This window comes from Astyanax mexicanus, chromosome 22, assembly GCF_023375975.1.
Source record: "Astyanax mexicanus isolate ESR-SI-001 chromosome 22, AstMex3_surface, whole genome shotgun sequence".
In the NCBI taxonomy this organism is placed as follows: Eukaryota; Metazoa; Chordata; class Actinopteri; order Characiformes; family Acestrorhamphidae; genus Astyanax; species Astyanax mexicanus.
In genome coordinates, this window is record NC_064429.1 from 24,777,512 (window position 1) to 24,801,911 (window position 24,400).

The following is a 24,400-nucleotide window of genomic DNA, read 5'->3' on the forward strand; positions in this document are numbered from 1 at the left end:
AGATCATAAGGGGAGTATGATTTCGGCAGGCATAAAAATGATGCTGCCAAAATTATACTCCCCCCCTTAAGAAGCCCCCCGTTAAAGATAGAGTGAAATCCATCACAGGACATACTCTACACACAAGGACATGTATGTAAAATAAATTACATGACCTTCAGACCTTGCACTGCTGAGATCATAGGGGGAGTATGATTTCGGCAGGCATAAAAATGATGCTGCCAAAATTATACTCCCCCCATTAGAAGCCCCCCTGTTAAAGATAGAGTGAAATCCATCACAGGACATACTCTCCATACCAGGACATGTATGTAAAATAAATTACATGACATTTAGAACCCTGCAGAGCTGAGATCATAGGGGGTGGGGGTTAATTTCGGCAGGCATAAAAATATTATGCTGCCAAAATTATACTCCCCCCATTTGAAGCCCCTCTGTTGAAGAGTAAAATCCATCACAGGACATACTCTACTGCCAAAATTATACAACCCCCAATAAAGCCTTTGGTATGTATTGTTTACTATACAAGGAAAGATAAGACACCAAAAGTGAATCATTCATATGTTAATGCAAAAGATGAACATCATTTTAACAAGTTATCCTAGTGAATGTGAAAGCTACTAGCATTTCAAAACAAATCTATTTACATAAATCTGCTACTATCATTTTTAGGTTCAGGCGACTTTGTTATGCAGTAAAGTGTGAACTAGAATAAAAAAAGTCTGCGTATAGTGCAATGACACACCGTCGGCTGTGTTTTCACTTCACAGTTGTGACTTAAAACAGTGTTTAATATGTAAAACTCATCTTTATGACTAAAAAGCATGCTGCGAGAAACATTGTGTATTCCTTATATTAAACTGACCTGGTTTACCCAAACTAATCACAATGAGAGTCCTCGTTTGGCTTTTGATTACACTGTGCTGTTTGATGTGAAGGAAAATGAAAGATAAAGCGTAATTAACACACAGAAGTGACCAAAATCGCGAGTCTCTTAGTTGCGCCAACAAGTTAACGTCATGCGCGCGCCCGCGAAGGGGAGTCGGATTCTGCGGGGAGTCGGATTTCGGCACAACACCGGTCAAGGAAATGTCTGGTACATTTTCTTGCATGAGTCTGATGTAATTTTTAAAATGGTGTTTTAATGTTTAAAATGAACATTTTGCTTGATGGAGTTTTTCTTTCTGTAATGGTCTGTGGTTTGTTTAAATTGCTTAAAATCGTTTTGCTTATAGAATGTAATACAATTTTATTAAATGGGATATATATATATTTTTTTCCTTTGGTCTGGAAAATCCGAACTTTTTTTTTGTCTAAAGTCACTGAAATATTTTTGAATGGAATTCATTGTAAGTGTAACTTTTTTAAAGTGTTTTAGGTTTACTTTAAAATGTAAAAAAAATACAAAATGTAATGTACTTAATGCGCTTAATATTTTAAGCTAATTGTTTGGCGTGGCGTCTGAGTCGCTTCATGAGTCGTAGTAGCCAAAGTGGAGCTGGTGGCAGTAATTCGTTCGAAAGTATGTTAGGTGATACTAACCCTTTTTTCTGCAATAAAAAAAATGATTTAAATTCTGAGAATTTGATTAAATCTACAGGACACTTGGAGAAGCTGCCTGTTCACTCGACTCCAATGATGCTCCAATGTTGGAAAATAGATGTAAAAACTAGACAAACATTACGAAATTTTGGAGGACATGAACTGTTTGATTTGTATTCAGGAAAATGTTGATTTTAAAATGTTTAGGAAAGAGCCTGACAAAAATCCTGGCCTGTTAAAGGGTTAACCTCATTCCACAAATGCAAGTTCCTTACATATGTGGCTCCATTTAAAAGAAAAATGAACCGGCTTTTTAACGACGTAAGATTTATTGCCAAAATAAGCACACATTTCTTTTCACTCTGATTTATTTACTCCAACCTGGCAGGTCAAGGTTGACTCATGAACACATGAAATACTATTGTGTTTCAATCTAGGAGTATACTGGACTTCATTTTGGAGTTTATTGTAAGTTTGTTTATTAATAGATTCTATATCAACACTGCTGACTGAAATGATTGTCTCTGTACGATATACTGAACCTTTCTCCATCCAAAATTAAATTAAAGAAAAAAAATCTTGTTATTGATGATAGTGGTATAAATAAGAAACAAACAAAAAAAAAAAACAGAAATAAACACTTTTTCACAGAGCTTTTAACTTCCTCAACTGAACAGTTTTATTCACCTGGTCACGTAAGCTTACAGAATTGAAAGAGACAGAGCTCTAGTCTGAAGATGGCAGCCTGGTTCCAGATTTCTCCTGGACTCCTCCCAGCCGGCGCACCTGTAGATCCGTTCAATTCTATTAGCAGCTGAACCAGGTGTTGATATGATACCTGTGATCATATTAATATTTTCTCCAAAATAAGTACATAATTTGTTGTGTAAAATAAGTACTGTAACAAAAACAGAAATTGCTTACAAATTAATGTGGTAGTATTTTATTTTTATTATTTCCAATCATTTTTAAAATATTTATTTTTTTTCCACACAAATACAAAAATATGCCCAAATTTAATGAATATAGAAACAAATATAATTCTCCATACTATTGACAAATACCAATAAGAAATACAAAAAAAAAAAAAAAAACAAGAACAAAAAAAATATTAAAACCCACTAGATTTGGGAAGACAGTAATTTAGGATAATTTACTCTCAGTAAAGTCCACACAACCAGTAAAACAAACCAGAAACAATACTGAAGCTGAATAGAGGCTACATCCGGCACAGGCTGATTTCACCATGCAAAATCAAACAAAACCATTTTTTAAAATACAACAAAAATAGCACAAAATCACTTTTAAAATGACAGAATAATACACTGAAATTAGATAAACTGTCCAAAAAGACTTAAGGCTGCACAACATGTTAACAATGGCCTTTCTTACTAAAGAGACCAATACAATAAAATTCTTTCACACTGAAAAAGTGCTGGAAATAAAAAGTGTATGTATTAATAAATATATATTTGTATTTTTTTAGAGAGGTTGCCATAAAATGAAAAAAATAAAAAGAAATTGCTGATTTTACTGACAGAGCTTTCAGTTGTGTGACAGATTCCAATCTGATAAAAATGTAAATAAACACCTTTTATTCTGTAGAGTCTTGTTCAACATAAAGCGTTTGTTTTTGTAAATGCTGATTTAACGTTCATATAAAGTAACAGTAAAAGTTTGGACACACCCCATTCAATGTTTTTCTTTATTATTATTATTATTTTCTACATTGTAGATTAATATTACAAGCATGAAATCAATTAAGGAATATATAGAATTATGCAGCAAACAGTAAAAAAGTGTTTGTCCTCCACAATCCCCTGATCTAAACCTGATGAACTGAGATGGTGATTTGAAGTGATTTGGGATGAGCTGGAGTTTCACAGCATGAAGTTAAAGCAGAAGCTATAGTTCAGCACCTCCAGGAACTCCTTCAAGATACTGAGAAAACTATTCCAGGTGACTCTAACTCATAAAGACACTGAAATTAAAATACCAAGAGTGTACAGATCTGTCCTCAAATATAAATGTAGTACTTTCTTAGAAGATTCTAAGATATAAAACATATTCTGGTTTAACACTTTTTGTTTACTAAATAATTCAGCATGTGTTTCTATATATCTTAAATATCTGTAACATGTAACATCTATAAAAGGGAAATCATTTTTAAACAAAAAAGGTTTTACATACATGAGAACAATATGAGGATAGTGTAGAATGAAGGATATAACTGGATACAAAAACATTTAAACATAAGGCAAAATACCTTGTTTAGAATTTTTCAAGCAACATAACTTCATAAGAAAAAAGGTAAACAAAAAAACAAACTGCTTTCATTAAGAATATTTTTAATTGCATAAATAATTTCTGCAATTTTTTAAAACCCATAATTTTTTTTTACCTGTCATAGGGTGTAATTTCTTATATTATACAATTGACTGCAGTTGGAGCTGGACAATAATTATTTGATCTGTTGCTTTAATATTGTTTATATCAACGTAAGAATTATATTTTTCCACATCGGCCGGATCTAATGGCAGTTAAACTTTTTGAGGCAGTTTACAAATTAAGGATTAAGCATTCTGAATCGATAATTCCCATTGAAAGGAACATTTAGTTACTTATTCTCTCTGGAAAATCCATCCAAAAACTAAAATAACTAAAATATCACCGCTAGTCAGAACTTTATGTGGAAAATGATTTACTGCAGCATCCACTGAGCTGCTTTAATCTAATGATCTGTGAGATTAGATTAAGATGCATCATCATAGTCAGAGTTTGCTAAATTAAATCATTAATAACAGCATTTACTTGATTAAAAGAGTAAAATCCAGGAAAATTAGTGTAAACTAAGTCTAATCTCCATTAATCTTATCTTTTCACAGCAGATTCATTCTTCATCACATTTATTATATAAATATCAAATAATTCCAATATGAATTTTCCCATTATCTTATAATTGTCAGTGTGTAAATATGCAAACAATACCATACATGTGCATATATTGCAATAATTTTAAGTTAAGTTTACACTGCTAACAAAAATGCTAAAAATGTTTGCTTAAAATCTGCTAAATTAAATAAATATAAAATATCACAGCAATTTACTTTACTACTAGACTAAACCTCTAATCTTTATCCGCTATTCTCCTTAATATAGAACAATATATCTAGAATTTTTAAATAAATACTATTTCATAGTACAGATAATGTACCTGCTTCTGCTAATGTACAACAATTTTTTTATTATTTATTTACAAACACAAGAATTTGATAAATCATATGACCAAACCCAAATTCCTTACTTCTCACTCTTAGGCTAATTTCAGATTACTTTACAAGTCTCAGGTTTCACTCAGATATTCAACACTGTCTTGCACTAAATCAAATGACTTTTTTGCTTTAGCTTTAATAACCTTAACAATCATTAAAGCAACATCACTTTGCACTTTTGCCTTCAAATCATACTGATGCTCCAGCAGCCTGTAACAGGAAGAATAGTATCACTATCTTTGACACTTGAGGTTCAGTAAGCCAGAATCGGCACTCTGCAACTTTGATGAAGCGGGCTGGACAGTGCTAGTGAGAACTGCACAACACTACAAGTCACATTGATGTAAAATAAATTACTCTACCACCTCAATCCACATGCAGCTTTCACTTTCAGTGACATTTCTGTATCGCTCAGCTTGTCCAGAAATGCATGTGTAAAGTGTGTCCTTTAGTAGTGTCTCATGTCCTGAATGTAATAAAAAGCTCAAACCTTTAAATCTTCCTGTCTTGAGAATAATTTTACTCCCACATAACACACACTCTGACACACACACGCACACACACACACACACACACACACACACACACACACACACACACACACACACACACAGGCACGCACACACACTCTGCAGTCTGGCACATGACTCATCACAAGACCAAGGACATAACGCTGGATCCTTGTGTGTCTGTGAGCTACCAGTGCTTGGCGAACTCTGGCACCTCCATGGTCATCTTCAGCTCCAGTCTACCAGCTGTCTCCAGCACGAACACAGGATGACAAGGCTGACGGAAGGACTGCTGGAAGGAGCCCAGGCACTGTCCATTCTGAGCATTGAAGAAGACCAGACGACCTTGTGTGAAGTCCAGCAGAGTGCCGATAGAACGAGGGACGTCCATCACAAAGATGTCAGACTCTACTTTGTCGTGGAGCAGCTCGAACCTACAGCTGAGGTGGGAATGAAAAAAAAAAAAAAAAAAAAAAAGTAAGATAGGCTACACTGTGTTTTTAAAGCTTAAAATACACCCCCCAAATAATAAAAATTAAAAACAACCACATACAGAATTGGGTACATTTAAAGATTATACAATTCCTGAATACTTTTAAAAATAGATTTCTTTTGTCTGTCCTGCCCAGGCAAAAACACAGTTTATAGTGAGAGCAAAGTTTTTAAAAAACACTAATTGAGCTTTATGGAAATGTCAATTTCTGACTGAATATCAAATATCCCTTTACACTCCAACGTCTGCATGTAGACAGCACTAGATTTAAGATTTCAAGATATGAATAAGCTTATATAATATTTTGTTACAAATATAATGCTCTGTTCTATTGCATTTAATACTCTTTCACAGTACACTACTTAAGGGGCAGTGTATAATTTGGGATTATAATTTCTGATGTTTTGATGTCTTATTTTATGAAGAACTATCAGAAATATTAAAAAAAATAGAAGAAGGGACATTTCTGGGCCTTAAAAATCAGACTTTCCTTGGCTTAGTAGTTAATAAATATAAAAATGTTGTGCTGGGTGTTGTCAAATTTCCTATATTGTTAAAACCTCTGTGTAAAAGTGTATAAAATGTAAAAATATATGATAATTCACAGTAGAGCACCTGATGGATGTTGGTACACAATGTAGACACCAGGAGGCGCTGTTGTCTCCCACTGCGCTGTCTTGTGGAGCAGTCTGATAGGCTACACCAATGCGGTAAGCTCTACAGTCTGCCACCACTGTTTCCCAGTAGTGATACCCAACTCTGGGTAAAAGCTCTCCCATCACTGCTGGACATCTGCAGGGATTTAAATAAGCAATCAAATTACAATTCAAAATCCAGTTAGATAAATGACATATAAATATATATACACACATATATACACACAGACACACACTAGCTGGGTATCCACAAACATTTAAACAAAGTGTAGGTGCACCTGAATCATCTCCATGAAGGTATCAAACACATAAAAAGCTCTTACTCAATAAGTGTGGACATCTGATTATAGGTTTCTTGAGGATATTCCACAGAGTTCCTGTCTTCGAAAACCTTCAGAACCGCATTTGCTGTTTCAGTCAGTAAATGGAACCTGGAACCTGAACAGATACATACAACATATGCCTAAGCAGTGAGTGTATTTTTGTGGTCAACTGAATTTAGGCACCCATTAACACAACTTAATCCATATTCTACTGTAATCTACATTCAGAGCAGAACAAAGCGCTCAAATCCCATAAACCCTGGACTGGTAATGGGGTAGTAAGTCTGACCTCTGGTGGAGATGAGGGCCGCCTCACTCTGCTCACTGGCTCCCGCAGCATTCACTGATTTGATGTAGAAGAGGAAGTTCTCGTTGGGCTGGAGAAGGACCTTCTGCTCATAGCCTTTTATCCCAGATATGGACCTGTGAGAAAAGAGCTCATTATCAGTCGGCTTAATCTGGTTAAGCAGCTTCTAAGTGCTGTTGAGGTGCATAAATGTGTAAAACCATTAGAAAGTTGGAGTTTGGGATTTGGATTGGATTGGAGAACAGCAGCTTGAAGAGGTCAGAATGTGCTGCTTGAGGCTGTTTATGTGGGAGAGAACGCAAGTGTTACCTAAGATTCTGCATCAAAAGCTTGCTGCTATTTGTTGGCACTTTATAGAACAGACTGTACGATGCGTGAGAAGACAGTGGTATTACATATTTTGTTTGTCCAACAAAAACACAGGTATCTTTATACAGGTATCTTTACAGGAGAACATTCTTAAGTTTTAATATGACTACAAATAAATAATTTGATGTGAATCTATTGGTTTTCCATAACATGTTGAATAACAGTTCGGTATAAAACTTTGGTGTAAAGTTTGTCCAGTACATCGGGACTAAACTTCAGGTAAAATCTTCTGGTACATTAGTATCCATGATGGTTGCCAAAGTGTTGCTATAGCATCATAGTTGGATGCTATGGTGTCTCGTGGTTTCTCAGGTTCTGTCACAAAGTGGTTGCTGTGGTACTCCATGTTGATGGTTAAGTGTTACAAATGTATTAGTATTATCATTATACTTGAATGATGACCTCCATTTCGACTGACATGATTAAACAGTTTGTCATACTCTGTTATTACCCTTTATTGCATTTTGAATTTGTTTTAAATTAGACATACATTTATAAGCGGTGTGTATTAATATGTGATTAGCATCGGGTGGGCCACACTATTTGTATAGTCTGAATATATTCATATATTCATCACCTACCTCACCAAACACTGTATAGGCAACAAAGCAACTCAGAACAAGCTGCTGGTGATCAGAAAAGGCACTATAAGGACTACCATAAGGAACACATGAAGTGCTGCAACATCAATCAAATCCAAGGTGGCACAAAAAATAAACACCTTTCTGCACAGGAGGACTTAACATAGGGCCCAACACCACCAGCGAGTAGCGGGAATCGCCCCAACATCAGGCCAAATTTGCTCCCCCTGTGGTCGAGAGTGTGTCTCCAAATTGAAAAGAGGCATCAACACCAACTGTGTTAATTCTCACCACCCACTTCCCCAACCTTGGAGCAAGCATCATCATTTGACACTATGGACAGCTAAAAATATAAATAAAAACTATTTATTTTTGCCAAAGTTAGTTTTTCTAAGATTTGAGATCTTAAAAGTAAAGAGTATATACAGTTTCAGTAATGCATATTAGGAAATTAATGAGTGTGGAGGTAGGGATTAAGGAGGGTGCAGGAGAACAGAGCCAATCAGAGGCTCTGTTATGCTGTTACATCAAGTGGGAGTGTCAATATTGTGAATTTCACCTCTCATCACTACATTAGAGTGTGAAAAGGTCTCTCCATTTTACCATCAATTGAGGCACAGTTACAAACACAACAGAATTGGATTTTCAACCACTAGGAGGAGCTCTGAATAGGTTTTGAACAGATTAAAAGTGACATTTACAAAAATTATTATTGTTTAATTCACTCTTTTTACAAAGCCTGGTGATGTATTAGTGTATTTGTTTATTTATTTATTTACTGAAACTAAATCTCATAACATGAGATTCAACTAGTACTTGAAAACAGTTTATAAAGGACAATCTGTGTTCAAAGTTAAAAAGATACAATTAAACAAACATTTTTTAATGTACATAAAATCTTATTGTTTTATTGTGTTAAAAATTATTTTATTTAACATTTAAATATTATCCATTAGTAAAAGTTTCAATGTTAATATGGAAAATTTGGTTAATCGCAATTAATCACTATGAATTGTGCAACTAATTAGTGTAATTAGTGTTAGTTTTAAGTTTAGACCAAATGCTAAACGTAAAAAAAGATTAAAAAAAAAAAAAATCATTAGTTTAGAAAAGCTATGCACCATTGTGAATATGGTAAAATATCTGTCCCATACCTGAGGCCCTCTCCCTCCATAGCATACTGGCGGCAGTACTCCAGAGTGAAGCTGTCCACTGCACTGGGCTGAGCTGAGCTCCATCGCAGAGTGGCAGAGTCCCACAGCACTGTGCAGGCCTCGGGATTGATCACTGGAACAGAGGGGGCTGCAACACATCCAGTCAATGCATTAATACCACAAATAAACGTGTGGATTAATTAATCTCTGAACGATTAACTGTGTTAATCCTGTAAGAAGTAGAGCGTAAGCTTGTGTATTCTGCATTTAATCCGCTGCTTTCTGCAATCACTGAAGCAGCCAGTGTAGACATTTCACAGATCCTCACCAATTACAAGTGTTTCAGCAGAACGCTGCATTCTGCATTTGAATTCCGCACAAACACCCACCCACACACACACGCGAAAATAGAGCTGCAACCCACTGACCTGTTCGGAACGGCAGTCTCTCGCTGGGCAGGCTGCAGCCAGTGTAGTTCACCGCCATCACCCACACCTTATAGCACTTATCTGGCTCCAGTTCCTCCAGGTTACAGTAGCTCTCCTTCACGGTCACTCTGTACTCCTCTGACACGGCTGCAGGTTGATTATATGAAGCACACAATACACAAGAGCTCCAATTAGAGTAACATAACTTCTATAATACAGCTAATAAATACATCCGCAACAAAAATATGAACCCTTTTTTTTTCATTTACTTTGACATTTATTACACTGCAGACAGTTTAAACCCAAGATATTGGATGTTTTGCTTTTTATAAATAAAAAAAACACCTTTGATAATTTTGGCAAACAGGAAACACAGCCTTTCATGGATACTGCTTTTAAACTAAATCAGCATTACAATAACCTGTTAACATAATCTGTGTCAAAGCACATCATTTTATTTTCCCTCATAATTAACCTTAAATTGCTTTACTTGCTCTAAACCTTTTTTGGAATGTCTTTAAGGCCTAAAATGCAAAATATTTGCAATGCAAAAACTCATCACATCTCATCTAATGTTTATTTACTTTATGATTTATTTAATGATGAATTTAATACTGAAAACATACTGAATTATTCTGTAGACAGAATATGTTTTATCCTTTAGATTCTTCTAAGTACCACATTTAGTTTTGATGTCAGAGGTCTGAGGGAGAGTCACCTGGAATAGTTTTCTCAACGTCAAGGAGTTCCTGGAGAGCTGAACAATAGTTGCTGGTGATCCCAAATTACCAGTGTCAGTTAGGTTTAGGTATGAGGATTGTGGAGGCCAAACAATTTTTTTGGTTACTTTGTAATTCCATAAGTGTCCCTTGATAGTTTTATATATTTAATATTAATCTACAATGTGGAAAATTAAGATACATGAAGAAAAATTATATAAAGAAATAAAGAAAAACTTTACATGAGAAGTTGTGTTTAAACATGCTACTGAATATTAACCATTAAAATGAAGGTGACCACACAAAACATGCAATATGTGCTGTGTTTATATAGTCTGCAATTAAATAAAGGTCAAAGTAAATGTATAAAAAAAATACCCCTAATTTGGGGTTGTATGAAAAGAGGACAATTGTTCTCTTTGGGTCTCCTGGCCACAAATAGAATGTGGCATTTCCATGAATCAAACTGCTCATCTCCTAAAGATACAGCCAATACTTAGGCAGTTGTGCTACTCAGAATCCCGAGGCAGTATTTTTAATAGACTTTAATAGCCTTCATCTCACCTCCCTGCGGTTCCTCCATGCAGTAGACCTGGAAGCAGTCGATGATGTCCCCCTCGTTGATTGTCCAGTACACAGTGACAGAGGTGCTCGTAGCAGAATTGGCCTCCTGGGGCTGAAGACGGGGTTGCTGAGGCACTATAAAGAAAAAGAAAAGCGACAGAAGAGTTGCAGCTACAGCATTTTTTCAGTATATACAATTCTGTGAAAAAAAAACTATAATGAGATTAGAGCCTGCACATACTGTAATATGTTTTTCGGTACACACAGTGCTAAGAAAAGCCTTTAGATACAGATATGGAGCTTTACATTACGTGTATCCAATGTAAAATATACTGTATGTCCAAATATTTCTAGGCCCCTTTTGTCCATATAGTGTAGGACATAACAGTAGACACTATATGACATTTTTTTTTTTTACCTGGAATAACTTGTCTGTTCTTCTTCTCGTTTGCTGTGGTGCCTTTAGCATAGTCTTCAAACACAAGCAGACCCCGTGGGCCGAGCTCCAATGACATGGTGGACTCCAAAGCAGTTTTTAGCCTGTCACAATACAATCAGCATGAATGTAAGAAAAAGCATCAAAGCAACTGATCTTGAACAGCACACATTCAACTCATATTCTTCAGCACCACAATGCTCTTGCACTCACAGGCAGAATTAAAACCTTGCATAGCAAGCAGTCACACACCTCAAAACTTCATCATCATCATCATCAGCAGCAATATTCATATTCCTAAGGAGTTAATTTGCAAAAACAGATAAGTGCTATTATTTAAACATACCAAGAGAACTCTTCATTTATTCACATTCACCTCAAGCATGTTTCAATGTCAAGCACTGTTATACAGTTTAGTAAGATCATTATAATAAGACCAGCACACTCATTGGTTACCTCATGTCAATTTCTTTGTATGACTGGGAATGAAAGGAATGTGAAAAAAAAACAAAAACATTTTTGATCAAATCTCTTCAGCAGAACATAATAAACAAGTCATGTAAAACCATACAAGCAACATTAAATTTGCTTTATTTGTTAATATTAAGGTGCTGTTTCCTTAAGAAATAAACAATTTTATAGCCATATAAAAACTCTCTATACAAGGTTATAACAAGTACCAAAAGTAACCCAATGAATTATTCATGTGATTATGTGCTTAGAGTTGTTTAGTATTTAAAAATAACCGTTCAGTAGGGCTAGGCAACCTAACGAACCTCCAACCAACATTCCCAAGCCATCCACAGAGGTTACACTTCATGATCAATTTAAATACAGCTATCCTATGACTTTTGGCATGTCACAGTACAGTGCTCATTTTGACCTAAAAAAAGTGTTAATAAATAATTGCCTCTTTTATTGAGTAATTATCTCTGTACACAGCATTTCAATACATTTTATTAAATAAAAGAAATACATTAAATCCTATAGAACAACCTAAAATATATGTGTATGCTGTACCACGAGATTCTAGTGGACCAGAGTGACGTTGTAAGAAATTGTCAGTTTTGCACTTATACAGCTTTGAAAAAAATTAAGAGAGACCATTTCAGTTTCTGAATCAGTTTCTCTGATTTTGCTATTTATAGGTTTATGTTTAATTAAAATGAACGTTGTTGTTTTATTTTATAAACTACGGACAACATTTCTCCCAAATTCTAAATAAAAATATTGTCATTTAGAGCATTTACTTGCAGAAAATGAGAAATGGCTGAAATAACAAAAAAGATGCAGAGCTTCAAATAATGCAAAAAAAAAAAAACAAGTTCAGAAATCAATATTGGGTGAAATAATCCTTGTTTTTAATCACAGTTTTCATGCATCTTGGCATGTTCTCCTCCACCAGTCTTACACACTGCTTTTAGATAACTTTATGCCACTTCTGGTGCAAATTTGTAAGCAGTTCAGCTTGGTTTGATGGCTTGTGATCATCCATCTTCCTCTTGATTATATTCCAGAGGTTTTGAATTTGGTAAAATCAAAGAAACACATCATTTTTAAGTGGTCTCTTATTTTTTTCAGAGCTGTTTATATTAACACAGATGAAAACTTACAGATGCAAATGCTAAGTCTTCCGTCTCCTCCATCTCCTTTGCAGTCTGCTCCATGGTCTCTTTGGCCGTGTCGATGTTTGATTGGAAAGACACTATTTGGTCATAGAGTTGCTCCAACTTAACCTTCTTCTCATCCTCCATAGCCTGAGACATCTCGTTATACTGATCCATCACAAGCTTCAGCACTTCCTGATTCTGTTCATCCACAGCTTTCTCACTGTCCTTGCAGTGCTCCTGTGATGAGCACAACAATAAGGCAAGCATTTATCAGCTTCGTTAACGAAGCTAGTATATCTATACGTGCAGATACTAATATACAAACATGAATAAAAGATACATGTTAGATGTATACAATATATGTCCAAATGTTTGTGAAAACCCTTCAAGTCGAAGCACTTAGCTACCTTAAAAAGAAATTGGATAAGTATTGCCAATGGAATAGGACTCACTGCCAGACATGGGCTAGATGGGGTTTAAAGTTCCCTAACATTGAGATGTGAAACAGCAAAAGTGTGTTCTCTGGTATGATACTGCTCCATTAAATACCTATTAAATACCTATTAAATTCTCACTGAAATCACTCAAAATCTAGAAAAATCTTTCCCTGTACAGTAGAGACAGTTACTACAAGAAAAACAGTACCTTTTATTTTGGAACTATGAATGAGCATGTGTCCCAATACCTCTGCACATATAGTGCACTTAGATAAGCAATTCAATGTACAGCTTTACAATATTGCAAACAATATTTTGACATTGCAATATGTTGATGTTCTGCAAAATATATTATGATATCTGAGGCATGAAAAATGCAGAGATTTGTACTAGATTGCTCCAGAAGTCATTATATTCCCTTTATATCATGGATCTTATACATAAAAATAACAGTTGCTATCCAGGTTACAATTTGTTTGTGGTTAAATTATGTCCTTGTTTATTGTATACTGTTTAAATTTTTTTTTTTTTGTATACTGGTAAATGTTGTGTTTTGGGGCTGTACATAATTGCTATGACCATGCTAAAACGATACATTGTGCAGCCCTATTACAATATAATGAAATATAATTACCAATATAATATAATGAAGTAAATTAATAAAATACTAAATCATTCAAAGCATGTTTAGACATTAGAATCAGTTTACCTCCACTGAATTGTAAGCCAGCTCCAGTTCAGAAACCATGTCTTCAATGTTTTCCGCTTTTTCTTGCAAAACCGAAATCCAATTACTCAGCTGACTCTGAAAACAGTACCGAAACAGAATCAAAGTTGGACACAGATAGAGAGATTTTAAGAGGACGACCTCTAAACAAGCATAAGACAAAAGATGTTTGTGTTTTGCTTTATACAGATGTAAATGGCTACCCTTTGGACTGCCTGAGGAATGTTCTGGGAATAAATGCAGCTTAGATGATGAATCATAGATCAGTTGTCTATTTTAAGAGAGTTACGCTATGCAGAGATCATTGTGTGTCAGGCTGACTCACAGAATGCTGAAAACTCCATTAGCAGCAATGCAATGGAGTTTCCACAGTGCTCAAACCCATTTCACCCCTTGCCTCTACCACACACAGCCCCACCCCTCTGTTTTGCCAGTTCATGCCTAGGGGTAAGGTGTACTGTTTTTTTTTGTTGGGAAAGAGGAGTAGGGTGAAGTATTAGGGCTATATGGCCACCAAATAGAGATTTTTTGATTGCACACAGATAACAAAGGGTTATCTGAATTATGGTATGGTGGCGAAAGAAAAAGATAAATAATTTTTTTACTGATTTTAGTGTAGTTCCAATGCTGATTTTTTTTTCATAAAAACATAAAAAAAACACGAGTAGTGCATCTCAGTGGCTTGCTAGCTAGCTCCACTTTCCATTTAACCTGCAAGAAGTATGCAGGAAGTATACATTCTTTCACATGAGGATGATGCATTTAAGGTGGAACAACACAATTCTACTTCAATCCTACTTTAACTACAACCATCACAGAGGAATTAAGGTTGTCCTCTGAAAGGATATAATGGCTTAAATGTAACACAGCATGGTTAGCATGGATTTGAAAGGTTGTTCCATTTCTTAGGGGAGGGTTTTATCCACTTCCCTTTGGAATCAAGGGAAACAAAAGAAAAGGGGTACAAATTAAAAATTAAAAAATAGAGTTGGGCCTTGGTTGTCTTTATATAATACAGACAAGTCTGTAATGCATCTGAGATTTATATGATCTAGAGTTTAACATACAAGATATACAAAATTTAAAGAATGAAGAAAGCCACTGGCTTTACATCAAACATAATACTGGTTGGTGACCTCTTGTTCCAAGTTTCCACCAGAGAAAATATGGCACAGATCAGATGTCAGGTTGCTGTCTTGAAATTATTTCATGGAGGCTTTTTACACATGGTTACAGCATGAGATATCAAGTGTGTTTACTCTGCTAAAAAAAACAGCATGACTAGGTCATGGTGGTCCAGCTGGTTGACCAGTTTACCACTTGACCAGTATGTTTTGGTAGGGTATGTAAAACTAGACCACCAGTATGACCAAGTTTGACCACACTAGACAATCACCATTATCAGAAAGACCAAGCTGGACAACCAGCATGACCAGGTTTGTTATAGGTCAAATACCAGCAACCAGAAAAATCTAATTTTGAGCTGCGTTCTTCAGCAGAGTAAGCTTTTAGGCATACCTTGATATCTTCAAATGCCTTATCCAAAGACGACACTTCATGATTTTGGTGTCCAGCATCGCTCATCAATATCGGGCAACGGCACACAAGGCAGAAAGCATCCATTGGTTGAATTTCTATGTCCTCAATCAAACGTCCAAGCTCTGACTCCTGGGCACCATCCAATTCCTCAATAAAGTCATAACTTTCTTCCAGTGTCTCCTCAGCAGATTTATCTTGAACAAGAACATCAGGTTTCAGATGTTCTGTACCTGCAATTGCTTCAGATTCTGACTGTCTTGCCTCTTGCTTAGAGACCATCTCATAGTCTGGTTCCTCAGTGATTTCCTTGCTCAAATCAAGCTCTGCTGTGTCACAGCCAAACCCTGAAAGGTCTTCATGTGGGGTGAAGCTCCGCAGAGTTGAAAAGAGACCTGTACCCCTTTTTAATTTTCCATTCTCAACAAACTCCTCATCTTCTAACGGTGAAACCCTCATTGTTGACGAGTCTTGCATCTCAACTGGAGGAGAAGGCGTGATGGGCTCGAAGGTTCTCCATATATTTTCTTTGTGGGTATCCTTTAAAAGAACTTTTTTCGACTTGATCTCAGTTGTACTTTCGTTTGTCTTCTGTTCTGCCAGTTTAGATGCATCAACTTTAACCTCAGTAGGTGCAGCATGAAGCACTAGCTCAGGGACTTGGCCAGTGCCTTCTTTGCGAGTAAGGTCTACAGCTACATCTTCCTTGATCTCACTTTTTGTCTCTTTGTGTACCACTTCAATTTCACATGGTACTGGTGTAGAGACACTAGCAGCCTTGGTTGAAACTTTCGTCTTTGCCTCTACATCAGGGATATGTGCAACTGGTTTGTTGGCATCCCTCTCAGTCTTAACAAGTGTCTCTTTTGTAACTGCATCTGCCAGCTTCTCATCTTTCTTCCCCACCTCCTCATCAAGCACTGGTGGCATCACTATTACTGCTGGTAAGAGATCTGGAGCTTTTGGGACTTTTTCTGCAACAGTGGGTAGAAGTGCTGCAGGAATTTCCTGAGGAAGCACATCAATTGAAACAACTTCTTCATCAACCTCTCTTTTCTCGTGGCTCTTATCTTTGTGCAGCTCATGTTTCAGACTAACATCGGCCTCCGTCTTCCTTTGCTCCTTCACTAAAACATCCTTCTCATCTTGGGTGACGTCATTCTTACTATGAATTACTGTTACACTTTCATGATCATCAGGTACTTTGCTTTCGATTGTTGGAATTTTTCCTTCCATACTCTCGATTTCCTCAACTTTTTCCTTGATTTCAACCATTTTGTTTTCAGCCATTTCTGTTGTACTTGCCAGTGCTTTCTCTGAAGCTTTTGGTTCACTTATCGTTTCAAGCTCCCTTCTGACTTCATTATCTGTAGCCTCACTTTTTGCCTCAACACTGCCTAGATCCACCTCTGGGACGATAGTTTTATCTGCAACTGTTTTTTGCTTCTCACTGTCAACTATCACCTTTTCCTTTACACGAGCAGGTAACGTTACCTCACTTTTCTCAATAACTTCTGTTTCACATTTACGTTCTAAACCTATTGCTTTCTTATCTGAGAGCTGGGTCTTTTCTACCTCAGTTTTTTCGGTTACAAGAGCTTTGGCTGGGACTTCTTTTTCAACTACAGGGCATTCTTTTTTAGGTAGAATAAGCCCCTTTTCATTTGAGGGCTTGGTCTTTTCTACTTCAATTTTCTCAGGTGCAAGAGCAACAACTGAAACCTCTTTTTCAAGTACAGGATGTTCTTTTTCAAGGACTTCTTTTTTAGGTAAAATAATCACATTCTCTTCTGAGGGTTTGGTCTTGTCCACCTCCCTTTTTTCAGGTACAAGAGCTTTGGCTAGAACTTCCTTTTCAACTATAGGATGTTCTTTTTCAGGGACGTCTTTTTGAGGTAAAATAAGCACCTTCTCATCTAAGGGTTTGGCCTGTTCTACCTTAGTTATTTCAGGTACAAGAGCTTTGACTAGAACTTCCTTTTTAACTATAGGATGTTCTTTTTCAGGGACTTCTTTTTGAGGTAAAATAAGCACCTTCTCATCTAAGGGTTTGGTCTGTTCTACCTTAGTTATTTCAGGTACAGGAGCTTTGACATGAATGTCCTTCTCAACTACAGGATGTTCTTTTTCAAGAACTTCTGTTTGAGGTAAAATAATCATTTTCTCCTCTGAGGGTTTGGTCTTTTCTACCTCAGTTTTCTCAGGTACAGATGCTTTGACATGAACGTCCTTCTCAACTAGAGGATGTTCTTTTTCAAGAACTTCTGTTTGAGGTAAAATAATCATTTTCTCTTCTGAGGGTTTGGTCTTTTCTACCTCAGGTACAGGCGCTTTGACATGAACGCCCTTGTCAACTACTGGATGTTCTTTTTGAGGGATCTCTTTTGGAGGCACTTTTTTTTGAGGGACCTCTTTTTGAGGTAAAATAAGCACCTTTTCATCTGAGGGCTTGGTCTTGTCCATTTCTTTCTTTTCAGGTTCAAGAGCTTTAACTGGAACTTCCTTTTCAACTGCGGGAAGTTGTTTTTGAGGTTTGGGTAAAATAAGCACCTTTTCATCCGTTTTTGCCACTAAATCAGGTTTAGCACTTTCTTGTGTTGTCTTATGTTGGTGTCCTTTACCTGATACCTTTTCCTTTTTAATAATAATGGTTTCTTCAATTTCAACTGTACAATCAGTGACATCTTTGGCTTTGTTTGTAATGTCTCTTTTCACAGATTTCTCTGGTATGGGGAGGGCTTCTTTATTAGTTTCTTCTTTAACTTTAGTCTCTTGTACTACACTCTGAGGAACATGACTTCTCTCATGTTTAACTTCAGCTTTTACAAACACAGCTTTATTTGTTTCTACTTTTTGAAAATGTTGGCCAGGTGTTATGATTTTTGCTACTGGACAGCCAGTTTCTGTGCCACAATCTTCACAATCCTCTGAAGCTTCTGGGACTTTTTCAACTCTTGCACAGCCAGTTTTTAAATCCCCACAAGGTTCACAGTCTTTGGAAGAATCCGGAGGCTGAATCTGCACTTTTACATCCACTTGTTTGCCCTCTAACTTTGACTGGCTGTCGGGTACTTCCTCTTCTTTGGGCTCGACACGAATTAAACAACCAGTCATTTCAAATTTATTTTGTGGCCATATCATTCGGTCACTGTCAGAAATATCTTCATCCGGTGTATCTTCAATTGCTTCAGTATGATCTTTTAAAGTGAATTTCTCTAGATAGCCATCGTCGTCAGATTCAGAAAAACGTCTTTTGAATGATTTTTCTGAGATGACACTTTCTACATCTGAAAAGTCATCTTCCCTCTTCCTATCTCCAACAGCGTCTTCGTAAAGATCTGAGTAATGATAGGACAATGCCCTTGGCTCATCAAGGAGGTTCTGATCTATGATCTTGGGAGGTCCCGAGGGGAGATAAACAGGAGTAAGTATACATTCCTGACTGCCAAATAATGTTGCTCCACACTCTTTGAGAGATTTAGAGCTCTGTCTTTCTAGATGTTTTCCATCCTCCTTACGGTGAGATAAGATTTCAGGTTCTTCATGACATTTTGCTCCATAAAACACCTCGTCAAGATGTTCACTTGCAATTTCAACATCACTGATGATGACAAAGGAATCCTCGTCAAGTTTTTCTTCCACCTTTTCCTTTTCTTGGGGAACCTGAGGTTGAGGTTCCTCGGCTTGGGCAACTTGTTTTTCAGGCTCTGGTTTTTCAGGAATCTCACAAGGGGCAGTTTCATCCAACAAGGTGAATTTCTCTAAATAGTCCAGATCAGATTCTTCTTTCTTGGATTGATCAGCAGACTCCTGAGATAAGACGTTTTGACCCTCGTCTGTTTCCTGACCCTCTGTGGTTGCATCCTCAGAGCTTACTTCAGTTTCTGCGATTTCAGTTTGCTTGCATTTCGACTTGATTTTCGGCGAGTCCTCTAGGTAAGACAAATTGTCTGTCAGTTCAGTACTGTCCTCCTCGTCCACGGTAGGAAGTTTTGATGGTACAACAATGTTGAGGATTTCGAAACCTTCAGAAATCAGATTAAAGAGTTCTTGATCCTTATCTGTTTTGGCCTCTGCAGACTGGCCATCCTCAGAATTCTCTGGTCTCACATTTGGCACAGAAACCTCAACCATTGCAGGTCTTTCTTCTCCTATTGCAGCACCTGACAGTCGCCTCCGAAACCTGTCTCCCTTGCTTGTTTTTTTCCTCCTCTTGATCTTGTCTTCATCCATGATGATCACGATATTACCCTGGGTCCCTGAACTTTCCAAGCTGTATACATCTGACGGGGAACTGGCCTCTGAAGCCCATGGGGTGGAGCACCTGCTGGAAGCCGTTTCCCATACAATACCACTGTCCTCACTCTGGACTGTCACCATAGAAAAGGAGGGGTCCACCATCAGGCATTGGAGTTTGGGCTTTACAAACGGGTCTTGGACGACTTCCTTTAAACTGTTGGAAAAGGATTTGTGTTAGTTACACTGAAAAGCATTACCAGGTGACAACTGATAGGCTACCTGACGCAAAAAACGTAAGCCTATACTTGAGAGCATGGTACAGGAACTTGAGAATGGCATTGGAGTGATGAGTGCTTAACTAATGATTGGATGTTGGGAGACTGAGATTTGTAGCTCTGCAACTGTTCTTGCTGGCAGGATGGAATACCTGGATATCATAGACCTTGTGTTCTGAGAAGATGGCTATCAAGTCTGATATTAGATGCACCCTTAAAGAAAATATGAGAAGTCAAGTGTGATTATTATTTACATATGGAAGCAAGGATTTTGGAGATATTGGCACAAGAAAAAATACGATCTTAAAATGTAAAAATGAAAGAATTTAAGAATGTAAACACATATCCTTAAAATGGGGCTCTTTGGAAACATAACCGGAGCCATTCTCAAAAGGTTATGTAAAGAACTACAGTATATACATACATTAAGCATAACATTATGACCACCTCCTTGGTTCTACACCCATTATCCATTTCCCCATTATCCATTGATCCTTGTAGACCAGCTAAAGTCATGGTTTCAGTACTGTTTCAAAAAGGCCACATTTTTAGGGGTGTATTTATATTATTTAAATGCTTATAATTGCTAGCTTGAGAAATATACATCCATGATTTTTTTATGTAAATAATAATAATGATTTCTTGACTTTGGTTACAAGCTCAATTGTTGCCACTGTAAACAGTATACTATCTTATAATGAACTTGTAACTATAAAATTCAAGTTCACCTCAAATTATGAAGAAAAACAACCTCTAAAATCTCTTGGCATGGAAAAGCTTTAAAGACAGTGCTATGTTTAGAGGAACTAGTAAAGAAGCACATATTAAACAAGCTATTAACAAAAGCTGGTCCTGAGCTGTTTTTTAGTAGGAAACCCACTGGGCCCGTTCAAATGCTACACATGAACTTGTAGCCATAAATATGCCCCAAATCAAATTCAGCTCAGACTAAGAAGAAAAACAACAGCTAAAATGTGTTTGGTCATGTCTTGGCCTGAACAACCATAAACAGTGGTGCTATCTGGAGGGGAAATGGTGAAGAAGCACATCTTATGCCAGCTATCAGCTATCTCAATTTATTTAGGAATTAATTGAACCACTAGTTTGGCCAGTTTGAAAATGCTATATGTGAACTTGTAACCATTATAAATACAGCTAAATTTAGACTAAGAAGAAAAAAAACAGGTTAAAGTTGGTAGTTCATGCTGGTTGACCACTGTGGTCACATCTTGGACAAACAGGTAGCCTACCTTGGTCAGGTTGATGATGTTTGTAGACTACTGTAACAGTTCAAATGCTTAAAAAATGCCTTTCTTCTCTGCATGTTTTTTTATTTAAATAACCTTTTAAAAAGATGTTAATTTTGTTGTCTTTTAGGAGGTGTATTTATAGTATTCAAACAGTTTAACAGTTTTGATGCTTTAAAAAATGCCTTTTATGTGGTTCTCTTTCTAATGGAACCTATGGTATGGTATTCAAATGCCATTATAGACAGTTTACAATAGCTACAAGTGAACCTGTAACCATAAAAAGCATTATTAAAAGTTCACCTCAGACTAAGAAGAAAAACTATAGGTAAAAAGTTGGCTGGTCTGGTCTTGGCCTGGAAGAAACTCAAAAGCTCTGCTATCTGCTCAGTTACTTTAACAGTTTGAATGCTTTAAAGGTCTCAAACAATCATTTTTTTATTCATTTTTAAATGTCTAGTTGTGGTCTCTAGTATAAATGAATGCCATGTGAGCTGTTTTTTTTGGTGAAAAGTGCTCTAGTGTTTCTGTATATCCCTGCTTTAGATCACTGAATTAGTGGTCTCTGAAGAAAGACAGGATTTCGACTCTTACTCATGAATATTCATACATGCAAATATATCGCCTCTGATTGGCTAACAGCACTGCAGCAGAGAACGTGACCTGGCTTCCTCCCCAGTCAATTTTACAGCTCTAAAACTCAAAGGACTAAATGTTTTCAGAGACACAGCCTTAGTTGTAAAGATATACACTGAGTGCTAAGTAAAATTAACCCTTAAATTTTGCTTTATGTCAAACTGGGGCCAAAACGGGGCCAAAACGGGCACATGTCACCCCGCTGCTCATTGAGCTCCATTGGCTACCAGTTGATGCTCGCATCAAATTCAAAGCTCTTACAATCGCCTACAGGGTGATGACAGAACAGGCTCCTTCCTACCTGCACTCGATCCTGAAGGCTTACGCTACCTCCCGGCCGCTGCGCTCCTCCAATGAACGTCGCCTCGCTTTGCCAAACACTCACACAAAGCAATCCAGACTGTTCTCATACAGAGTTAACCAATGGTGGAACAAACTACCTTCCAATACCAGATCAGGAGAATCTCTCACTATCTTTAAGAAACTCCTGAAGACAGAGCTCTTCAAAGAGCACTTACTCTCTTAACACCTCTAACTAACTAACTACTTCTAACCTCATTTCCTTCTTCCCCTCCTTCACTCCTCTATCCTATTATTCCCCTTTGACCTCCTTTTATCCCTATCCAAAGATGTTTTACCTTTAAACTTATTTTACATTGTACTTGACTATTGTAAGTCGCTTTGGACAAAAGCGTCTGCCAAATGTAATGTAATGTAATGTAATAATGTAAAACTGCTGCGGGGAGAGCGAAGGCTCTTCTCTCGAGTTTTGCTACCTTGTCAAACCGTGCTTCCCTAGTGTATAATTAAGGTCTCGGTAAAACACGGAATCAACAGGAGATCCAATTTAAACCTATAGTTACTTACACAAGATAGCTAATGCTAACTAGCTGTAAACTCTTCAGCTGCCAGTGTCGGCTTTGCCACAGCCCAGATTCAGCTCTGTCTGTGGGCGGTCCCAAGCTGAGGTGGGCGAGGCCATGAATTGCGGTAGACACTTTGCTTTTCCTGATCGACTCATTTTTCTAAATATTTTCTTTTACTAGCTACTGCAGACAATGGGGGTTGAGAAACAGTTTCATATGTAGCATATAGAGTGACCTATTGTATTTCACAAAGAACAAGAAAAAGTGGATTTTAGTGGAAGAATGCTTTTAGAAAAGGCCTTTATAGACAGTTTATAAAATAGTTTATAAAAGTTATGGGTTAAAAGCTCGACTGTAGCCATTCTAGACAGGTTAAACTGGTTATAATGGCTACAAATGTAGCTGTAACCATTAAAAAACATTATTAAACCAAATTCGCCTCAGACTAGGAAGAAAAACAACAGCTATAAGTAGGCTGGTGAGGTCTTGGCCTGGAAGAGGCTCAGCAGCAGTGCTATCTGGAGGGTAATGGTGAGGGAACTGGTGAGGGAACTGGTAAAGAAGCAAAAAAAAAAACCTGACCTACCTGTTGTGCAGCTCCTCAACTTCTTCGTCGTCAATATTGGCAGCCTCAGCACCGTCTCCCTCCAAGTGCTCCGGCCAGAGTCCTCCGCGGGTCTCCATTACCTCCAAAAAAAGGCCAAACTTATTTGATGTTTGGTCTGAAGGAGCGCAGCTTCGTGTTTGGAGCGCGGCGCGCGGAGCTGGGCTCGCCTTACTCAGCGCGTGCTCGAAATAGACATCAAATCATCCAGGGCGCGCGCCATCTGCAAACAGCATCTACCGGCTGCACTGATTACTTTCACACTGATCCAGCATTAGAGCCCTGATTTCACTATAAAGCAGGGAAATACACAGATCAGGGGTTAAACTGTGAGCTGAGCAGTTTACATGATTTACTGTTGGAGCTCTGCTGTGTGTAATTGGACACAGCCTCAGTCCTCCATGCTGGAAGGGGCAGGCCTGCTGCACTCCTGTCCTGCCAAGTGCTAAATTTAACCCCCTTAAACAGCCTCCTTTTACACCCTCACCACCTACAAACCCTGAGCAGAAAACCCCCTGCACTGTGGACATGCCTAGAAGTAATTACATGAAGAAAAAAGTACCAGTACAATTACAATGCTGGTCAGAGCTGTTCCAAGGAATTTGGAGGAATCACAAACCTGGCTGGGTGGCTACTGTTAGAGATTAGTGGAAGGGGACGATAGCAGGATTGTACTTTGCTGCATTGACCATCACCAATCAATTGATTGGTTTGCTTGCCTTGCTGTAACAGGTCAAATGCTGGTGTTTGGTAGCTTACATCCTCTTCCACATCATTTTACTATGTGAGGACATTACATTTCTGTTTCGCCGCACCATGATACTATAAACATTAACCCATACCCATACTATCTATTGCTTACATCACACA

At 37.3% G+C, this 24,400-nt stretch overlaps 1 protein-coding gene across 2 annotated transcripts; it reads right to left on the reverse strand.

The window, feature by feature from the left end:
* Nucleotides 1-2,475: 2,475 nt before the first annotated feature.
* On the reverse strand, nucleotides 2,476-23,931 carry cmya5 (cardiomyopathy associated 5). Of its 2 annotated transcripts, XM_049470682.1 has the most exons (13): nucleotides 23,513-23,928; nucleotides 15,646-20,116; nucleotides 14,110-14,205; nucleotides 12,967-13,200; nucleotides 11,810-11,832; nucleotides 11,336-11,457; nucleotides 10,918-11,052; nucleotides 9,635-9,781; nucleotides 9,207-9,354; nucleotides 7,085-7,218; nucleotides 6,796-6,910; nucleotides 6,432-6,608; nucleotides 2,476-5,763 (listed from the first exon to the last, which is right to left on the reverse strand). In XM_049470682.1, the coding sequence occupies exons 1-13, from the start codon at nucleotides 23,608-23,610 to the stop codon at nucleotides 5,511-5,513; spliced, it is 6,153 nt and encodes a 2,050-aa protein (XP_049326639.1). In that variant the 5' UTR covers nucleotides 23,611-23,928; the 3' UTR covers nucleotides 2,476-5,510. The 2 variants fall into 2 exon arrangements, 1 of the variants encoding a protein (XP_049326639.1); XR_007428947.1 differs by lacking the exons at nucleotides 2,476-5,763; nucleotides 6,432-6,608; nucleotides 6,796-6,910; ... (2 more) ...; nucleotides 9,635-9,781; nucleotides 11,810-11,832 and having other exon boundaries at nucleotides 10,964-11,052; nucleotides 23,513-23,931.
* Nucleotides 23,932-24,400: the final 469 nt, after the last annotated feature.

What these genes read in the sequence shown, in the direction of transcription:
- cmya5 (XM_049470682.1), bottom strand. Translation starts at nt 23,610, where the DNA reads ATGGAGACCCGCGGAGGACTCTGGCCGGAGCACTTGGAGGGAGACGGT. An exon ending in GAACAGACAAGTTATTCCAG is followed by an intron (nt 11,053 to 11,335) that starts GTAAAAAAAAAA and finishes TTTTCTTTATAG; the next exon opens with TGCCTCAGCAACCCCGTCTT. An exon ending in CAGATGTCCACACTTATTGA is followed by an intron (nt 6,609 to 6,795) that starts GTAAGAGCTTTT and finishes AAATCCCTGCAG; the next exon opens with ATGTCCAGCAGTGATGGGAG.